The sequence below is a fragment of the Zootoca vivipara genome, chromosome 1 (assembly GCF_963506605.1).
Source record: "Zootoca vivipara chromosome 1, rZooViv1.1, whole genome shotgun sequence".
NCBI classification, from domain to species: domain Eukaryota; kingdom Metazoa; phylum Chordata; class Lepidosauria; order Squamata; family Lacertidae; genus Zootoca; species Zootoca vivipara.
In genome coordinates this window covers 130,642,144-130,660,542 of record NC_083276.1, presented here as the reverse complement: position 1 = coordinate 130,660,542, position 18,399 = coordinate 130,642,144, and the positions used below count along the sequence as shown (strand labels likewise).

The 18,399-nt window shown below is 43.1% G+C and overlaps 1 protein-coding gene across 8 annotated transcripts in view; it reads left to right on the top strand.

The window, feature by feature from the left end:
* IKZF2 (IKAROS family zinc finger 2) overlaps positions 1 to 18,399 on the top strand; it is a 130,484-nt gene that overhangs the window by 60,261 nt on the left and 51,824 nt on the right. For 5 of the 8 annotated variants that reach the window (XM_035138858.2, XM_060282320.1, XM_035138841.2 and 2 more), the window contains exons 4-5: positions 3,564 to 3,833; positions 18,132 to 18,299. In XM_035138858.2, the coding sequence (XP_034994749.1) occupies positions 3,564 to 3,833; positions 18,132 to 18,299 (438 nt within the window). The remainder of the gene's footprint in view (positions 1 to 3,563; positions 3,834 to 18,131; positions 18,300 to 18,399) is intronic. The other 3 variants (XM_035138864.2, XM_035138883.2, XM_060282332.1) reach the window with 2 other exon arrangements.

The window sequence follows — 18,399 nt, the reverse complement described above, 5'->3', positions numbered from 1 at the left end:
ATATTTATAATGTGAATGAAATGTGTCTGAAGGTGGACATGTTTATTACGTATAGAATTGTAGGGTTGGAAGGTATCACAGCGGTCATCTAGTCCAACCCCCTGCAATGCAGGAATCCTTTGCCCCAAGTGGGGCTTGAACCCATGACCCTGAGATTAAGAGTCTCATGCTCTGCTGTCTGATCCAGGCCTTAAATTAAAAATAAAAATGAAATTAGGCCTAGGAAAAAAACCGTTAATCTTCTGAAATATACAAACCTGGATGTATTTGTACACTGCCCTGGTATTTAATTGATTCATGATAGTTTAAAAATATTTTAAACAAATAAATATTTGGAAAATGGGGGTTCAAATTTTTCTGATGGAGACTCATGAGCCTAGTTCACACAACACTCTAACCCAAAATTTAGCTGAGTGAGGCAGCACAAATGTAGCACCATAATTTTATTTGTATGCAGCCTTTCTATAGTTAAAGGCTTGCTCATGACAAGATTCACATAATAACAAAAAAGTCACAAACAATAAATAAAACATAGTAAAAAGTGCACAACAAAATGGAAACATTTCCACATGAATCATAAGATATAAACATTCAAAAGAGTATCAATAACAGCAACCTGCTATTCCCAGCCCAGCCCAAGAGTCCCAGCCTCAGCTTTTGTAGTTGGAGTCAGTCAGGGCCCTTCCAGAACTTACAGCTAAGAAAGGTATGGGCCCCTGGCAAGAAACTTTCAGCCACTTTACTCATCCCCTGCTCATTTTTGCTGCTGCCCCAAGCTAAGCCACGCCAAGCCAAATTCTGAACTATGGCTTGAGCTGTAGCCAAGGTTTGTTCTTCGTTACAGCTCATTATTAATCTTAAGAGGGCTTAAAAGCAAGTGTGGGGCTGGGACTGCATGCACACTATACATTTAAAGCACTCTGTTTCCCCAAACAATCCTGGGAATTGTGGTTTACTCCTCACAAAGCTACCGTTCTCAGCACCCTTAACTACAGTTCCCAGGATGCTTTGGGGGAAGTCATATGCTCTAAATGCAGGGTGTGTATGCAGCCTGGGTTTGGACAACACTCTAAGACAGGCATCCCCAAACTGCAGCTCTCCAGATGTTTTGGCCTACAACTCCCATGTTCCCTAGCTAGCAGGACCAGTGGGCGGGGCAGATGGGAATTGTAGTCCAAAACATCTGGAGGGCCGAAGTTTGGGGATGCCTGCTCTAAGACAAACTGTGGCTTTGCTCAAGCAAAGCAGCAGCAGAAAGGACCACTGGCAGCTCCTCTCCTTGAACCTGCATGTTCACCCAGACCCAGTAGGTGTGAACCAGGCCATTGTGTGGCCTTGGGTTAGTCACGGTCTCACACCTCTTCTTCTTCTTCTTCTTCTTCTTCTTCTTCTTCTTCTTCTTCTTCTTCTTCTTCTTCTTCTTCTTCTTCTTCTTCTTCTTCTTCCACCAAACAGGGTCAACCAGATAATAACGAGTGCAAAAAAATCCACATGTTTAGGAAGTAAATCCCATTGAGTTCAGTGGGGCTTACTTCCAGGTAAGCATTGATAGAATTTTATCCTGAATGCAAAGAATATAACTCTGGCCGTGATCCAGCCACAGTTGAGTACAGTGACTTCCCAGTGATTCAGAAGATGCTAAAATATCCCCTGTCACCATCAGATGATCCCCAAAGTGCTTAATAGCAGTACCTCAAATAAATAAGACTCTCTCTCCTCTCTCTCTCTCTCTCCTCTCTCTCTCTCTCTCTCTCTCTCTCTCTCTCTCTCTCTCTCTCTCTCTCTCTCTGTGTGCCTATGTGTGTATGTGTGTATGAAGTAATGCTAAGGCAGAGGGAATTCCCCAAGTAGCAGGGCTGCATGTCAAGAGCTGAGGAGATCCCTGCTCTAGCAGCATTTCCCTCCTTGGAGACCTGCAATTCTTCTCTTAGTCCCAGATGGAGAGGAAATCTTCGCAGAGCAACAAGCTCTAATGGCAGGTTCCTGACAATGGTAAGGACTGAGAAACGGGAGGGATGGACATTTTTAAAACTGTGTGCACAACTTTGCTTAGTGACCAAGGTGATTTGCAGTGGAGCATGAGACCTGGCAGTTTTTTATTCCTCAAGCGTGTGGGAGTCTCACAATGAACTGCGTTCAAACAATCTGCGTGTGTGAAAGGCTGTACTTCAAAGCCAACGGGCACTCTTTTGTTTTGCTGGTTTTTACAAGCAGATCCAACTGGATCCTAGCCAGGGTTCAGAAGGGAGCGCAGGTGAAGTCAAGATGCTGCTGTTAAATACACTTTTCATGTCAGCTCTGTTGTCAGCAGGGTTCCCTCTTCTGAAAATCAAACCTTTTTGTTATTTAAGGAATCAGATGCCCCCTACGCCAACCTCATTTCTTAAATAACAAAAAGTTTGGGAACAACGTTGGGAGCAAAATACAAATGTATGTTCCCAAGAAAAATATGCCTTTGCTTGCCTTCTCACTAGGTACACAATTCTTTGCTTAGTTAGGTAATCTTCTCTTAGTTAGTTAAATAAATAATGAACTTTTGGGCAAAAACGCTTCCAGTGCAGAAGGCTTTAAGGGTCCAACAGTCCTACACGTGCATCTTGTTTTTATTTATTGGGGCAGCTGGGGTTGGGCTGGGGAAGCTTCTCTAATAGTTTGAGTCCAGTACTGGAAGAGAGTTCAGCTTCGAGTGATGCTACATATTTCCTATGCGAGGGGCCGTCATGCGCTTTGGGTGCAGCAGTTTCCAGCTTCAGCTCCCTTCACTTAAAAGGACCTCTGCTAGCCGAGGTTCAGAAAGGCTTTTCTGTCTGAAACCTTGCAGACCCATTGGCCACTGCTAGCCAGATACTTTGCGGTTAGCTGGACCAATGATCTGGCCCCATATAAGGCAGCTTCCTAGGTGGTAAAGGGGAGCATGCGCACAATTACTGTCCTAAGCAGCACAGCACCGGGGCAGGAGATACCAATGGTGTGGTAGAACGCATCTGGGTGGGAGAGCGCTTGCTGGTCCTGTCAAGATCCTGTGTCTAGCTGGCCAATTCAAACACTAGAGCAGAGGGATCTTGTAATTCTGAATTGCTCAGAGCCTTGACGACCATAACTTTGACTGCTATGGGATAGAGAGTTATCAGCATTGTTCTTTGTAAAGCAATATGTACACAGATGGTACTGAAATTCTTTTTTTATTTATTTGTGTATTTATTACATTTCCATTCTGCCCTTTGTCTCAGAATAATAATAGCTAACAATGAGTATTAGTATTATATAGCAACAACTGCTTCTTGGGGGCCTGCCGTGTCAGTTCTTGACTTGCTTACATGGCCAGGCACACAATATGTTCCACATTTCCTGATTTGTATATTTCTGTTTCCTGATTGGTTGGGCCATTATAGCTGATCAGCAAACCTTTCAAGTTAAACAAAGGTTTCAGGAAATGAAAGACGTCCTGCGAACCTTTTTGGGAATTAGTATTTAAAACTAACACAGCGGTATTGTTGCTCTTTATTACAGTCGCTAATGAAACAAAAGTTGATTTTCTTAATGTGCTGTTTATTTATTCGCAGCAAATTCCATAAAGCTAGAAATGCAAAGTGATGATGAGGATTCTGACAGGAAGCCCCTGAGGCGGGAAGATGGGATCAGGGGTCATAATGAAGGGAGCAGCTTGGAAGAGCCCCTTACTGAGAACCACGAGATGGTGGAGAACAGAAAAATGCAGGAGCTGTCAGGCGAGGGAGGAATCCGGCTTCCGAATGGTAAACTGAAATGTGACGTCTGTGGCATGGTTTGCATTGGTCCCAATGTGCTTATGGTACATAAAAGGAGTCACACTGGTAAGCAGCTGAAAGAAAACGTGAGGGCTGCCTTTGGCATCTGATGTTGACATTACCTGACATCTGTTCTCTTGCATTTCTTGATTCACCAATGATAATCAAGGGAATATATTCAAAAATCCTTTCAAAATATGTCAGTCTGTTGACTAATTAGGGAGAATGTTAATAGCACAGATTTCTAGACTTACCTACTTCATGGTAATGAATGCATTTGAGAAAAAATATATATCACTATTTCCCCTGCCAAGTGTCCTTCACTATGAAGGGACATCATAAAGTTGACCTCCCTTTTTGCAGTAGCTTTACAAAGCCCTCACCTCCTGTTTCTCAAGTCATTTAGCTCACACCAAAATGTAAGTAAGAGTCTTTGCTGAATTCAGGACATCTCTGACATGGCAAAGTGACAGGCCTTCATGGAGGCTAGGTCTTTCGGTAGCTATCAGCCATGATACCAACTATTAGCTTCCATGTTTGGAGGTCTCTGAATACCCTGGAGAACCCAGTGGATGGCTTGAAATTATGTTGGACTCAATCATTCATATTTGTAAAAAGCCTAGTAAAAATGAAAATCGTGCATTGGCCAGAGAGCACCTGCTTGCCCCTACTGTTTTTCCCATTTTGTTTGACTAAACCAGGCATCCCCAAACTGCGGCCCTCCAGATGTTTTGGCCTACAACTCCCAGTATCCCTAGCTAACAGGACCAGTGGTCAGGGATGATGGGAATTGTAGCCCAAAACATCTGGAGGGCCGAAGTTTGGGGATGCCTGGACTAAACCCTTTTGTAAGCTCACCCCCTCCCCAAACATCCAGGGAAGTAGCAGGACCATGCCTGCTTCCTAGATCACATAAACATGCCGGGCACCATCAATATCAGCTTCTAGGGCCAGCAAAGACATTCCTGTTCACCCAGGCACTTGGCTCTTATTTAGGGTATCCTAGCCAGGATTGCTGTTCATCTTTCAGTAGGGTAGGGTTTTATTGAAGGATGAATATTTTAAGTCAATAGTATTATGATGCATTTAAAATTTTGTATTATGTATGCTTTTGTAATTGTAAGTCACCTTGAGACATTTGCTGCAGTAAGTGAGGAGAAAATGCAATGCATAATGAGAATGTTAAGTGTGGAGCCCTAAGGAATAAGGTTGGTCATGAAATACCCCTCACTGGTGTCAAAGGCCAGGTTAAAGAGGTGTGTCTTCAGCATATGATGAAAGCTGTATGATGAAGGTGCCAGGTGTGCTTCTTTGGGGGAAAGAATTCCACAGCTATGGGGCTGCCACAGCAAATGCCACTCCTGAATCACCAAGGGCTGTTGAACCCCTAAGAGAGCCCCCTTCTAAATGCATGCTGCTATTGTCTAGGTTCCTGGGTTTCAGTTGTGTTTAGGTGTGTCTGCTGAACGAGAGTTCTTTAACTGGGTTTAATCCAAAACATACTTCCATGGAAGCGTTTTCTATTGGTGTTGGTGGAATTTACATGTTGGTAGATGCGCTTAGAACTGCAACCTTCCTTTAGAGCTCTGCAGTATAAAAATAGGTTGGTTAGGGTGAGTGTTCAATCTGTCCCCCAAGGTCGACATCTTCCCAGTATGAATTCCACAATAGCATTTATCTAACTTGGTAAAACTGATTTCTAAGGTAGGGCAGAAGTGGTTCAGATAAGTCCTGCACCCAAACAGAAGCAGGAGGGTCTTGGAAAGTGGGCTCCTGCCTGGCTCTCCCTAACTGAGTAGCTAGAAGACAAAACCGCTCCCAGGCTCTTGAGTGTTGGTGGGGTGGCATATGCACTGCCGTGCACGCCTTGGCACCTAACTTGTGATATGAGCTGGCAGGACTCAGCATCTGGAAAAAAACAACCCTGTTCATAAATCTACATCATATAGCCTGAGGCATGACTACATACAGGATTCAAAAATAATTAGTAAAGGGGAGCAGGAGGCAAGGAAGAAGAACAATTGCAAAAACGAAAAAGCTTGGGGGTGATAATAGGAGGGACATGAGAAAAAACAAGTTGGGAAAATCCTGTTAAAAACTCCACCTCTCAGTATTAGGGCTCCTACTTTGCATGTAGAAAGATTCAGTTTGTGGCATCTCAGTTCCTGGCATCTTGGCATCTCAGGAAGCAGAGCTAGTGGAAAACTCTCTGCCTGAGAGCTTGGAGAGCTGTTGCCTTTCAGAATAGGTAACTCTGGGCTAGAATTACCAATGGTCCGACTCAGTGTAAGGCAATTTCCTATGTTTAAGGGGCTTGTGTGTGTGTGTGCGTGTGTGTGTGTGTGTGTGTGTGTGCGCGCGCACATACAGTAGGAGTGTAAAGTACCTGATCCTGAACTGAACATGGAGGTAAATCACAGGTATTATTATTATTATTTGATTTATTACAGTGGCAGTAAATATAGAGCCAATTTGGACATTTTACACTTTAGGCATTGCAGTGTTGTTGACTCTCCACCTCCACCCACCGCCCCATAGCATTGTGACCAAAAAAAGAAAGAGAAATAGAGATTACATAAGACACTGTCTTTTTGTTAGAGCCATTAGAGTTCCTACATTGAGGAATAGTGCTTGTTCCCTCTCTGAAAAAAGGCAGTGATGCATTGGCTATTCAGATGTTCTCAAGCATATAGAAATGATTTCTCTTTCTGTGTGTAGCTTTCTTCTCTACTTTGGCTGACCCCAGATGTTGCTTAGCTAATTTATTATATGGAGGTTTCCTTTTTTTGTGGGGGAGTCGGGGGGGGGGGAGGAGGTTTTCCAGTACATGTTCAGAAATGGTACCTATAAAAGGTAAAGCTGAATCTCCAACATGGGATAATCATGTTGTTACCTCTAATAGAACAGTTGTAAGGATCACTGAGGCAGAGTCTACACATGACATAGAATGTGGTGGTGGAGTTGCCAGGAGGTAGAATAGACTTGTACGACTTCAAAAAGCAATTGTGATCCCTTAAAAAAAACACGACCCCATAAGAAAAAACTACTGCACTTTTAAAAACCAGTACAATTGTTTCTACCCAGTCTACTCCATTTCTTCCTAATGTGCTAGCTTTCTTACTTGTAGGGAGTAATTCTACCTAGTGGAACGTTCAGAAATGGTATTCACCCCATCCCACAGTTTGAAGTGGCACAGCCCATTTTACCACCTCTTTTGACTTGGCCTGAAATTAATTCAAATGCTTTGAATCTTCTAAAACACTAGATAGGTTATTTTGGTGCATTAAAATCTCCTTGCAAATAAGCACCAAAAAACAACCCTGTAAGTCTGTGGTGCATCAAACAGCATGAGAAGAATAAATTAAAGATGGGGAGGGGATGAACAGCTTAGCTTTATTTTGAAAATAAATAAAAATACCATACCTCATCTGCTGGAGACAGTTCTTGTGATGCAGTTCTTCTCTGCTGCTCCAGAGAAGCAGACACAGAGCAATGGATTCAAGCTACAAGAAAGAAGATTCCACCTAAACATTAGGAAGAACTTCCTGACAGTAAGAGCTGTTCGACAGTGGAATTTGCTGCCAAGGAGTGTGGTGGAGTCTCCTTCTTTGGAGGTCTTTAAGCAGAGGCTTGACGGGCATATGTCAGGAATGCTTTGATGGTGTTTCCTGCTTGGCAGGGGGTTGGACTGGATGGCCCTTGTGGTCTCTTCCAACTCTATGATTCCATGTAACAGGCGCAGAGTAAGCAGATAAGTAAGCAGTAATTGTAACTGGGAAGTATAATTAGCTGGCTAGCCTTTTTGGGAATGATATTAATGTGCACCATGAATTACTTCTTGGCCTTTTGTGAAACTGTTCCATACCACAAAGCTTGGCTGCCAAACCCTACAAAATAGTTTGTCTAAATAGATACGTGTTGGTGCGCATCCAAGCGTAGTATTTCATTCTTTTTAAAAAAGGAAGCCTACTAAAAGCATTGCCCAGCAGACCCAGAGCTGTGTAGATGCTTGAAGCTCCCAGTCTTCTGATGCTCAGATCCAGGGGGGCAGAGGATGGAGCATGGGAGGGGAAGGAGTGGTGCCTGAAGGATCTGGGGGAATGGAAACTGCTGAGGGGCCAGATGGATTGATGCAGATTATTGTTCCTGGTGGCGGAAAAAACCCTGAATGTGTTTGGGCTCCTCGGTCTGGAGGAGTGAGGGCCATGTGTGTGTAATGAATAGCAGAAACTCTCAAGCTATGCAGCCTATACCCCTTCACCCCCATTCAGCTCCTTCAGCCTAAGATTCCACTCCTCCATCTAGAGCCCTTGGGAACAGGGGGAAGGGGCAAATGCAAAGAGGACAGGTCTCCTGCACCTTTGGTGGTTGTGTAGATGAGGGAACTAAAGCAGGAACTAAACCAGTGGCCCTCCAGATACCAGAGGACTACCATTCACACCATCTCTGGCCACTGGCCACGCTAGCTGAGACTGGTGGGAGCTGAAGTGCAACAATATCTTGAGGACCAGAACTTCCCTACTCCTGTTGTAGGGGGGGAAATACATCAGGGATGGCTGTTCCTGGCTCTTAGCCTGGGGTTTTGTGAGGTGGGAGCCACTAGGGGCAGAGAGTAATTACAGAACAGGCAGGTCATAAAAGCAGAAAGCCTAACATACAGGAAGTTATTTAATCCTTGAGATATATATATATATTATTTTTTAAAAAATAAAGCTTAAGGTTGAGCAGGATTCTGAAATATCCCCTGAGCCAGGGACAAGCCTTATGACTATGATGCTGTACTACTGGATCCTGAAACTACATTCTCATGAAAGCTACTCAAGAAGATGAGGAATAGTTATGAGAAAGGATGCTCCTGAAAAGACTCGAGGACACTCCTAGTTAGCTTTTTGAACCTTCCAGCTTGCTCTTCATTTTATAGGGCTTTAGGCACGAAAACATCTTATATCTCGATCACCTTATACCATAAGTCAAATCAAGTGATAATGTTTCTTCTGGACTGTACTAGTTCAGCCCACAGGTTGGGGCCAGGAGGAGATTGCATGTTTGAACTCTGCCCCATAGGAGTAAATCCCTCTTTCTGAATAGTGAACTGAAATGTTAGGAAGAAAGATTCTGCTTGTTGTTTTCTGTAGGTGGTGTGGGGTTGTTTGTTTGTTTGTTTGTTTGTTTGTTTGTTGTTTTGAGATCCGAACATGCAAACTCACAGTGGCCCTGAGCCTCCAGCACAACCCATAATGGTAATTTCTGAAAAGATTACTTTTTTGATTCATTTGAATCTGTAAATTGGTCTTAATTTGGCCTTATTGTCTAGGTCTAGGAGCAACACCTGAATTGTGCATAATGAAGTTGTGGCCAAGGGAAGGTTATAACACAACACATTTTAATCTTTAAAGGTAAAGGGACCCCTGACCATTGGGTCCAGTCGTGACCGACTCTGGGGTTGCGCGCTCATCTCACATTATTGGCCGAGGGAGCCGATGTATAGCTTCCAGGTCATGTGGCCAGCATGACAAAGCCGCTTCTGGCAAACCAGAGCAGCACATGGAAACGCTTTTATATCCCAATTTTAATCCTGATTTTAATCTTTAGGATGCTATAAATATTAGTTCTAGGTTTTGACCGTAACTCATGAATGTTTCACAAATTCTTAGCTGATTTCCTGATTGTGAGCTTTGGAAACATTCCCCCCATCTAAGGTCTGGGATTCCTCCCCATTTCCCCAAATGGGATTGTAAAAATCAGGGGCCATTTGGACTGAGGCCTAAGATTCTCTGTTCAGTGGATTTGTGCTCCATATGTGAGACAAATCAGCACCACACACAGAGAGAGTTCTATTAAGAAACTGATGCACAGGATGGTAATTCGCAAGAAGGCTTATAAGAAAAATCAAAAACTTATATAACATATGGTGATATCAAAAACCTATCTAAAATTGGCAAGACCTTTCCTCCTTCCTCCTTCCCCCTTTTCTTGCTTTTTCTCCAACGTACTTCTCCCAGCAAAGGGCTTTTAATCCATTTATCATTTTCCAAAATGCTTTGACTTAGCTTTTACAATCATTGATCATGAAATGCAAGCTTTCTGTGGACCATCATTCATCAAATAAGTTTTACTTACAGAAGGATGTGAAACTGTAGACAACATGTAAAACTGCTGTTTTACAGTTTGTTTCACAGGAGTACCAAATCAGATTTGCCACTTTTCAACTGAGCTTCTTGATTACTTGAATACTTGCATTGCACAGCCCACTTTATAGAGTTCTTCATGAGTGCAATAACCAGGTAATCAGGTGATATTGTCACTGAATACTTCAGGAAATCTTTGGCCTAGTTCTCACAGAGGTGGTCTGTGCATATGGACTGTGTCATATCAGGCTGCAGATGAGGACTCATGTGACTGAATGCTCTTCCCTGTAAAACATGTCTCTGCACACAGAAAACTAGGGTTTGAAGAAGTCTGGTCTGGACCCTTCTCCCTCACATGCTAGTTTTCTACATTGTGGGTGTTGGTGTTGGGTGTGTGTGTTAAAGAGCATTCAACTGTGTGTGAGCCACACCTGTAGCTTGAAATACCTGGTACCACAGCCCGGACACAGATTTTGCTCATTGGTGAGAATCAGGCTTTTGTTTTGGGGCTTATTGAAGAGATTTTGGGGTGCCAGTTTGGTGACCACAGTTTAAAAACTTCTGCCGTAGAACACAGTTAGTGCCATTTCCATTTTCCCTGTGTGTGTCTCTCCTTCTTGCATACTGGGGCAAATGAATTGTTGTGAGAGCAAGCTGCAGTCAAACAATGTAGTTGAGATCATAGGATCATAGAATTGTAGCACTGGAAAATACACCAAGGGTCATCTAGTCCAGTGTTTCCCAACCAGTGTGCCTCCAGATGTTTGGGGACTACAACTCCCATCATCCCTAGCTAGCAAGACCAGTGGTCAGGAATGATGGGAGTTGTAGTCCCAAAACATCTGGAGGCACACTGGTTGGGAAACTCTGATGTAGTCCAACCTCCCACAATGACATTACATTGTGGTGACTGAAACCTAGGTTTAAGGTGTCATTTGGCACCTAGCTTTTATCTCAGAGTTTCTAACACTGATTCTATGAAAGTTTATGCAAAGCTATGTGCATCACTACTTCAGGTGGATCAGTATTTTAGCAAGGGCAAATAGTTTCACTAGATTCAGAAGGCCTTTATTTATACGGAAGGTAGTACTCAGGATGGGTGCTGCATAGAGATGTAAAATTTCTGGAAATTTTGAAGCTTGGGTTTTTCCCGGTTTTTTTCGGGGGGAAATGGAAATTTTCGGAAAAATTAAAAATATATATGCTGCATTAGCACTTCTTTTTTCTTTTCCAGATTGAAAGTCATTCTGTTACTTTAGAAACATAAAATATAACTATGGACAATTTTAATGGACATAAAATTATCACAACTAGCATATTAAAAATATAGTGTATCCAAACAATTAATACAAACAGAATTTACTTTTAAAATAATATTTATTTGTATTTGTAACAAATGGAGCAACAATCCCCTGAACTGTTTACTAGTTTATGTGGAGCAAAGAAAACTCCCAAAAACAATTTAAAAAAACCCATACCTTTTAAAATTAAGTACAGTATATACTTTAAGGCCCTTTTTGTTGCTCTGTATTTTCTTCCAGTGCTTTGAGGCCTAGTGAAGAGGAACAGAACCAATGCATGCCACACGCATGCAAAAACAAAACTGAAACCTTTTTCTTTTCTGGTGACAACAGGACCCCCTAAAGGAAGAAATGTATCTTGTTCTTGCATTGGAGAATTCAGTTTGTAACCTAGGACTTGCTTGTCCTCACAGAAATTAGAATAATCTGATACCATACATATTTTTTAGAAATGATTTATAAAATATTTGAACCCCTTATCTTAAAATAATGTATTCATCATGTTAAAATAAAACATTTTATAATCTTTTTTTATTTTTTCAATTTCTCCAATTTTTCGGAAAAAAACTGTAAGGGGGAGGGATTATAGAGAACCCCCCCATCAGAAGCAGCCCGTCTCCAAGCAGCCATGAAAGCGTGGGGTCTGAAGGGGTGAGTCAGGAGACGGAGAAGGAGTGCCAGGGCTCTGGCAGCATTGGAGAGCCCCTGCTCCACAGGCAGGAAGAGAGATTGGCGGGAAGGGTGGACAGGGAGAAGGCAGACTGTAGACCCTCCCCCCCCCCCGACACCGGTATTGAGGAGGCGGAGAAAGGGGAGGAGATTCACTGTCCCGAGGCTTTTATGTTGGTCCAAGTCGCGAAAAGGGGCAGTGCCGGATTCTGATACAGAATGAGAAGACATGAAACCGACAGCTCACTACACTGTAAATAATGTGCACCAATAAAGACTTTTGAAAGACAAGTATGTGGAAGGTCGTTACTCAGGAGTAGTTTGAAGAACCCTGACAAAAACAAAAAAGGCTTCAGCAAAAAAACTGAGAAAAACCGGGTTCCCCCCCAAAAAATTTCCCCGGTTTCCCCCCTGGCCTTCACATCTCTAGTGCTGTACAAATTGCCTGATCGGCATGAAATAAATCAGCACAGGAAATCTGAAAGGCCTGACGTGAACCAGGGCTCTTAGACAAAGGATGTATTCCAGTACCAAGGCTTGGAATATATGAGGCAGCTATAAAAGGAAATGTATCTGAGCCTATGCAGTCTTTACTTCACCACCGACTAATGATAGCGACCACCCACCCACCCACCCTCACATTGATATGGGCCTCGGGGTCAAGATGAATTTCACTTCCGATTTCCCTGGTCTGCTTAGCACAACATGATACTTCCCAGTTCAGATCTTCTAGGCAGGTATAAAGGCAAATGTACACTATCAGGGTATATCTGTTGGGAACCTGATTGAGAATATTAAAGCATTAATCCACTTGCTCAGTTAAGCTCATTAATCTCCCTATTAAGGTAGTTTTAAATGGCTGTTCTGCAGATGACATATGTGAGAAGGGGGAAATGACGGGAATAACTCTGACATGAGTAATTAAAGCATTCTGTCAGATGAGAGGGAGAGCTGGCTACCCTGAAAGTTCCAACTGAAGTAGAATAATGAATACTGACTCTGGAATTTGTTGAATTATTTTTTTTAACATCTACATTTACATTTACAATTTAGCTTTAACTTTTAAGAACTAATCTCAGTCCTAGACATGTCTACTCAGAAGTAAGTCCCATGTGTGTATAGGTGGGTGAATTCTCCCATTTGTTTATAATCAGGGCTTTACTGCTCAGAAACTTGAAGGTGCTTCATTGTTAGCCCTGCTACTGAGCTGCTTGTTGTTGGGTTGTTTATATTTAAATAACCCAACAATCCCCTTCATGGATCAATGCCTTGTCGTGGCGAAGGGGCTTGAATAACTCAGAGAAGCTATGAGCTATGCCATGCAGGGCCACCCAAGATGGACAGGTCATAGTGGAGAGTTTTGACTAAACGTGATCCACCTGGAGAAGGAACTGGCAAGCCACTCCAGTATCCCTGCCAAGAAAACTCCATGGACAAAGACAACAGGCATATAAAAGTTATGACGCTGGAAGATGAGCCCCTCAGGTCGGAAGGCGTCCAACATGCTACTGAGGAAGAGCTGAGGACAAGTACAAGTAGATTCAGAGCTGATGAAGCGGCTGGGCCAAAGCCGAAAGGACGCTCAGTTGCGGATATGCCTGGAAGCGAAAGGAAAGTCCGATGCTGTAAAGAAAAATATTGCATAGGAACCTGGAATGTAAGAACCATGAATGGAGGTAAGCTGGATGTGGTCAAAAATGAGATGACAAGAATAAATATCGACATCCTGGGCATCAGTGAACTAAAATGGAAGGGAATGGGCAAATTCAGTTCGGGTGACTATCGTATCTACTACTGTGGGCAAGAATCCTGTAGTAGAAATGGAGTGGCCCTCATAGTCAACAAAAGAGTGGCAAAAGCTGTAATGGGATGCAATCTCAAAAATGACAGAATGATCTCGATACGAATCCAAGGCAGACCTTTTAACATCACAGTAATCCAAGTTTATGCACCAACTACCGGAGCTGAAGAAAGTGAAATTGACCAATTCTATGAAGACCTACAACACCTTCTAGAAATGACACCAAAGAAGGATGTTCTTCTCATTACAGGGGATTGGAATGCTAAAGTAGGGAATCAAGAGATAAAAGGAACAACTGGCAAGTTTGGCCTTGGAGTTCAAAATGAAGCAGGGCAAAGGCTAATAGAGTTCTGTCAAGAGAACAAGCTGGTCATCACAAACACTCTCTTCCAACAACACAAGAGACGACTCTACACATGGATATCACCAAATGGGCAGCATCGAAATCAGATTGATTATATTCTCTGCAGCCAAAGATGGAGAAGCTCTATACAATCAGCAAAAACAAGACCTGGAGCTGACTGTAACTCAGATCATCAGCTTCTTATAGCAAAATTCCAGCTTAAACTGAAGAAAGTAGGAAAAACCACTGGGCCAGTAAGATACAATCTAAATCAAATTCCTTATGAATACACAGTGGAAGTGAGGAACAGGTTTAAGGATTTAGATTTGGTGGACAGAGTGCCTGAAGAACTATGGATGGAGGCTCGTAACATTATACAGGAGGCAGCAACGAAAACCATCCCAAGGAAAAGGAAATGCAAGAAAGCAAAATGGCTGTCCAACGAGGCCTTACAAATAGCGGAGGAGAGGAGGCAAGCAAAATGCAAGGGAGATAGGGAAAGATACAGGAAACTGAATGCAGATTTCCAAAAAACAGCAAGGAAAGACAAGAGGGTCTTCTTAAATGAGCAATGCAAAGAAATAGAGGAAAACAATAGAATGGGGAAAACCAGAGATCTGTTCAAGAAAATTGGAGATATGAAAGGAACATTTCGTACAAAGATTACCATAATCAAGGACAAAAGTGGTAAGGACCTAACAGAAGCAGAAGACATCAAGAAGAGGTGGCAAGAATACACAGAGGAATTATACCAGAAAGATATGGAGGTCTCGTACACCCCAGGTAGTGTGGTTGCTGACCTTGAGCCAGACATCTTGGAGAGTGAAGTCAAATGGGCCTTAGAAAGCACTGCTAATAACAAGGCCAGTGGAAGTGATGATATTCCAGCTGAACTATTTAAAATTTTAAAAGATGATGCTGTTAAGGTGCTACACCCAATATGCCAGCAAGTTTGGAAAACTCAGCAATGGCCAGAGGATTGGAGAAGATCAGTCTACATCCCAATTCCAAAGAAGGGCAGTGCCAAAGAATGCTCCAACTACCGCACAATTGCGCTCATTTCACACGCTAGCAAGGTTATGCTTAAAATTCTACAAGGCAGGCTTAGGCAGTATGTGGACCGAGAACTCCCAGAAGTGCAAGCTGGATTTCGAAAGGGCAGAGGAACCAGAGACCAAATAGCAAACATGCGCTGGATTATGGAGAAAGCAAGAGAGTTCCAGAAAAACGTCTACTTCTGCTTCATTGACTATGCAAAAGCCTTTGACTGTGTCGACCACAGCAAACTATGGCAAGTTCTTAAAGAAATGGGAGTGCCTGATCACCTCATCTGTCTCCTGAGAAATCTCTATGTGGGACAAGAAGCTACAGTTAGAACTGGATATGGAACAACTGAGTGGTTCAAAATTGGGAAAGGAGTACGACAAGGTTGTATATTGTCTCCCTGCTTATTTAACTTATATGCAGAATTCATCATGCGAAAGGCTGGACTAGATGAATCCCAAGCCGGAATTAAGATTGCCGGAAGAAATATCAACAAACTCAGATATGCAGATGACACAACCTTGATGGCAGAAAGCGAGGAGGAATTAAAGAACCTTTTAATGAGGGTGAAAGAGGAGAGCGCAAAATATGGTCTGAAGCTCAACATCAAAAAAACCAAGATCATGGCCACTGGTCCCATCACCTCCTGGCAAATAGAAGGGGAAGAAATGGAGGCAGTGAGAGATTTTACCTTCTTGGGCTCCTTGATCACTGCAGATGGTGACAGCAGTCACGAAATTAAAAGACGCCTGCTTCTTGGGAGAAAAGCAATGACAAACCTAGACAGCATCTTAAAAAGCAGAGACATCACCTTGCCGACAAAGGTCCGTATAGTTAAAGCTATGGTTTTCCCAGTAGTGATGTATGGAAGTGAGAGCTGGACCATAAAGAAGGCTGATCGCCGAAGAATTGATGCTTTTGAATTATGGTGCTGGAGGAGACTCTTGAGAGTCCCATGGACTGCAAGAAGATCAAACCTATCCATTCTTAAGGAAATCAGCCCTGAGTGCTCCCTGGAAGGACAGATCGTGAAGCTGAGGCTCCAATACTTTGGCCACCTCATGAGAAGAGAAGAATCCTTGGAAAAGACCCTGATGTTGGGAAAGATTGAGGGCACTAGGAGAAGGGGACGTCAGAGGACAAGGTGGTTGGACAGTGTTCTCGAAGCTACGAACATGAGTTTGACCAAACTGCGGGAGGCAGTGCAAGACAGGAGTGCCTGGCGTGCTATGGTCCATGGGGTCACGAAGAGTCGGACACGACTAAACGACTAAACAACAACAACAACAACAACCCAACAATAAGCAGCAATGTTGCCACCTTCTGTTCCTGAGTTCAGCATCTATTGCAAGCATTCCTAAACTTCGGCCCTCCAGATGTTTTGGACTACAATTCCCATCATCCCTGACCACTGGTCCTGTTAGCTAGGGATCATGGGAGTTGTAGGCTAAAACATCTGTAGGGCCACAATTTGGGGGTGCCTGATCTATTGGCTTGTCAAACACCTTGTGGCATTGTTGTGTGTGAGAGAGACTTCTTTGGCAATGTGCGGGCTGCACATGTTATCTGTGTATAAGAAAAAAATGTAGTCTTTATAGAGAAAAATGTCCATGAGCTGCTATATAATGCAACCACGGCTGTTATATGGAACAACTTAACTGCCATATTTATGAAGTCAATACAGGAAATCCCTCATGTGTGCTTCAGACAGTGGGAAGATCCACACCGTACATTTAAAGCACACGACTTAGCACAAAGAATCATGGAACTGTAGTTTGTAGCTGTGAGAGGGACACTACCATCAGGGGAACTGATAGGCTTTAAATGAGCACTCATAGCTCTGCCCATTGTGGTATACCTGCATTTGTCTATATACATACATAAAGCTCTATACAGTTTGCAGTCAGGATGCTTGAAAGACGTTCTCTCCCCTTGAACAGTACACCCAAATGATCCATGTGCTCTGCAGGTGGGGGCTTCCTGCACAATCCAAAGTAAAACTTTATTTATTTGCGTGGCCTACAGGGCATTGCAACAAAGGATTCATATTACATAACCTGGTAAAAAGGAAAGAAAAAGGAAAAATGCTATATATAACAATAAAATGTGCTGTCTCAGGATTCAGCATAACACAATTAAAATAAAACAGATGAGATCTTAATAATATGTTCACACAGGAGGCGCTATTGTCCTTCAGCTGGCGGCCCTCAGTCTCATGCGCAATCCATGTTATCAGGGTGTCTGCTCTGCACAGTCTAGGAATCTGGCCTTTAGTGTTGTGGTACCAACCCTTTGAAATTCCCACCTGTTAAATATTAGACAGATGTAGTGCCGGGAGGAAGGGCAGGATACAAATTTTTATAAATAACCACTGGCTGCTGATTCTGCTGATCACATGTGGTCTAAATTAGTATGGGTGCGTGGGACTGCATAATCATTTGGTAGCCCCAGTTATGGTGATAAAACATAAATGGTGGCCACGGAAGTGTCCCACATCGGTGTATTCCTGTTTTGTTGACCTCCCTGGTCTCCCAAAACATGGTGGAGCAAAGAGAGACAAGACAAAGGAGCATTAGGTTGCTGAGGAGGGATCGAGGGGGGGAGCCTTAGAGAGGGGGGCCCTTCAGTCCTTGCAACTGCCTCATTGGGGAAAGACCTACTGGGAAGAGGTGCTGTGGTCACTAGGCCTGAATTGTTTTGGTTTCTTTGAATGAAGAGTTAGCTTCACTGACACTGGGTGTTTTATTGCTGACCTGCTCCTGACACTATAGTTGGAGAAGATCCATTAAAAAGCAACAGTACCAAAATGAATTATTGTGAAAATGAGAAATGGGTATGTGATTTTGTCCTCACCCAAGGTGCCATATTACCATATTACCCTGCTGCTGCTGTTGCTGAAGGGTTTTCTCTACTATTATGTAGCATTTGGGGAGGGGTGGATTCAAAGCTTTCCTGGATTTAATTATCTCAGATATTAAATTTATGAGAGCACCCTTGTTTGAATATTGGGAGATTGGACGTGTATATTTGTGGGCCATGGTTTCTAAGACCTTTTCTCCATTGTCTTCTCCACTGTAGGTGAACGTCCCTTTCACTGTAACCAATGTGGAGCTTCCTTCACACAGAAGGGGAATCTACTGAGGCACATCAAATTACACTCTGGGGAGAAACCGTTCAAATGTCCCTTCTGTAGCTATGCTTGCCGGAGAAGGGATGCCCTCACAGGACACCTCAGGACGCACTCGGGTGAGTCTACAATCTCTGCTCTTTAATTGCAGTGCTTTTAAAAGCACCGAACATGCATCACATATAGTTATTATCTATACCAGGAATCCCCAAACTTCGG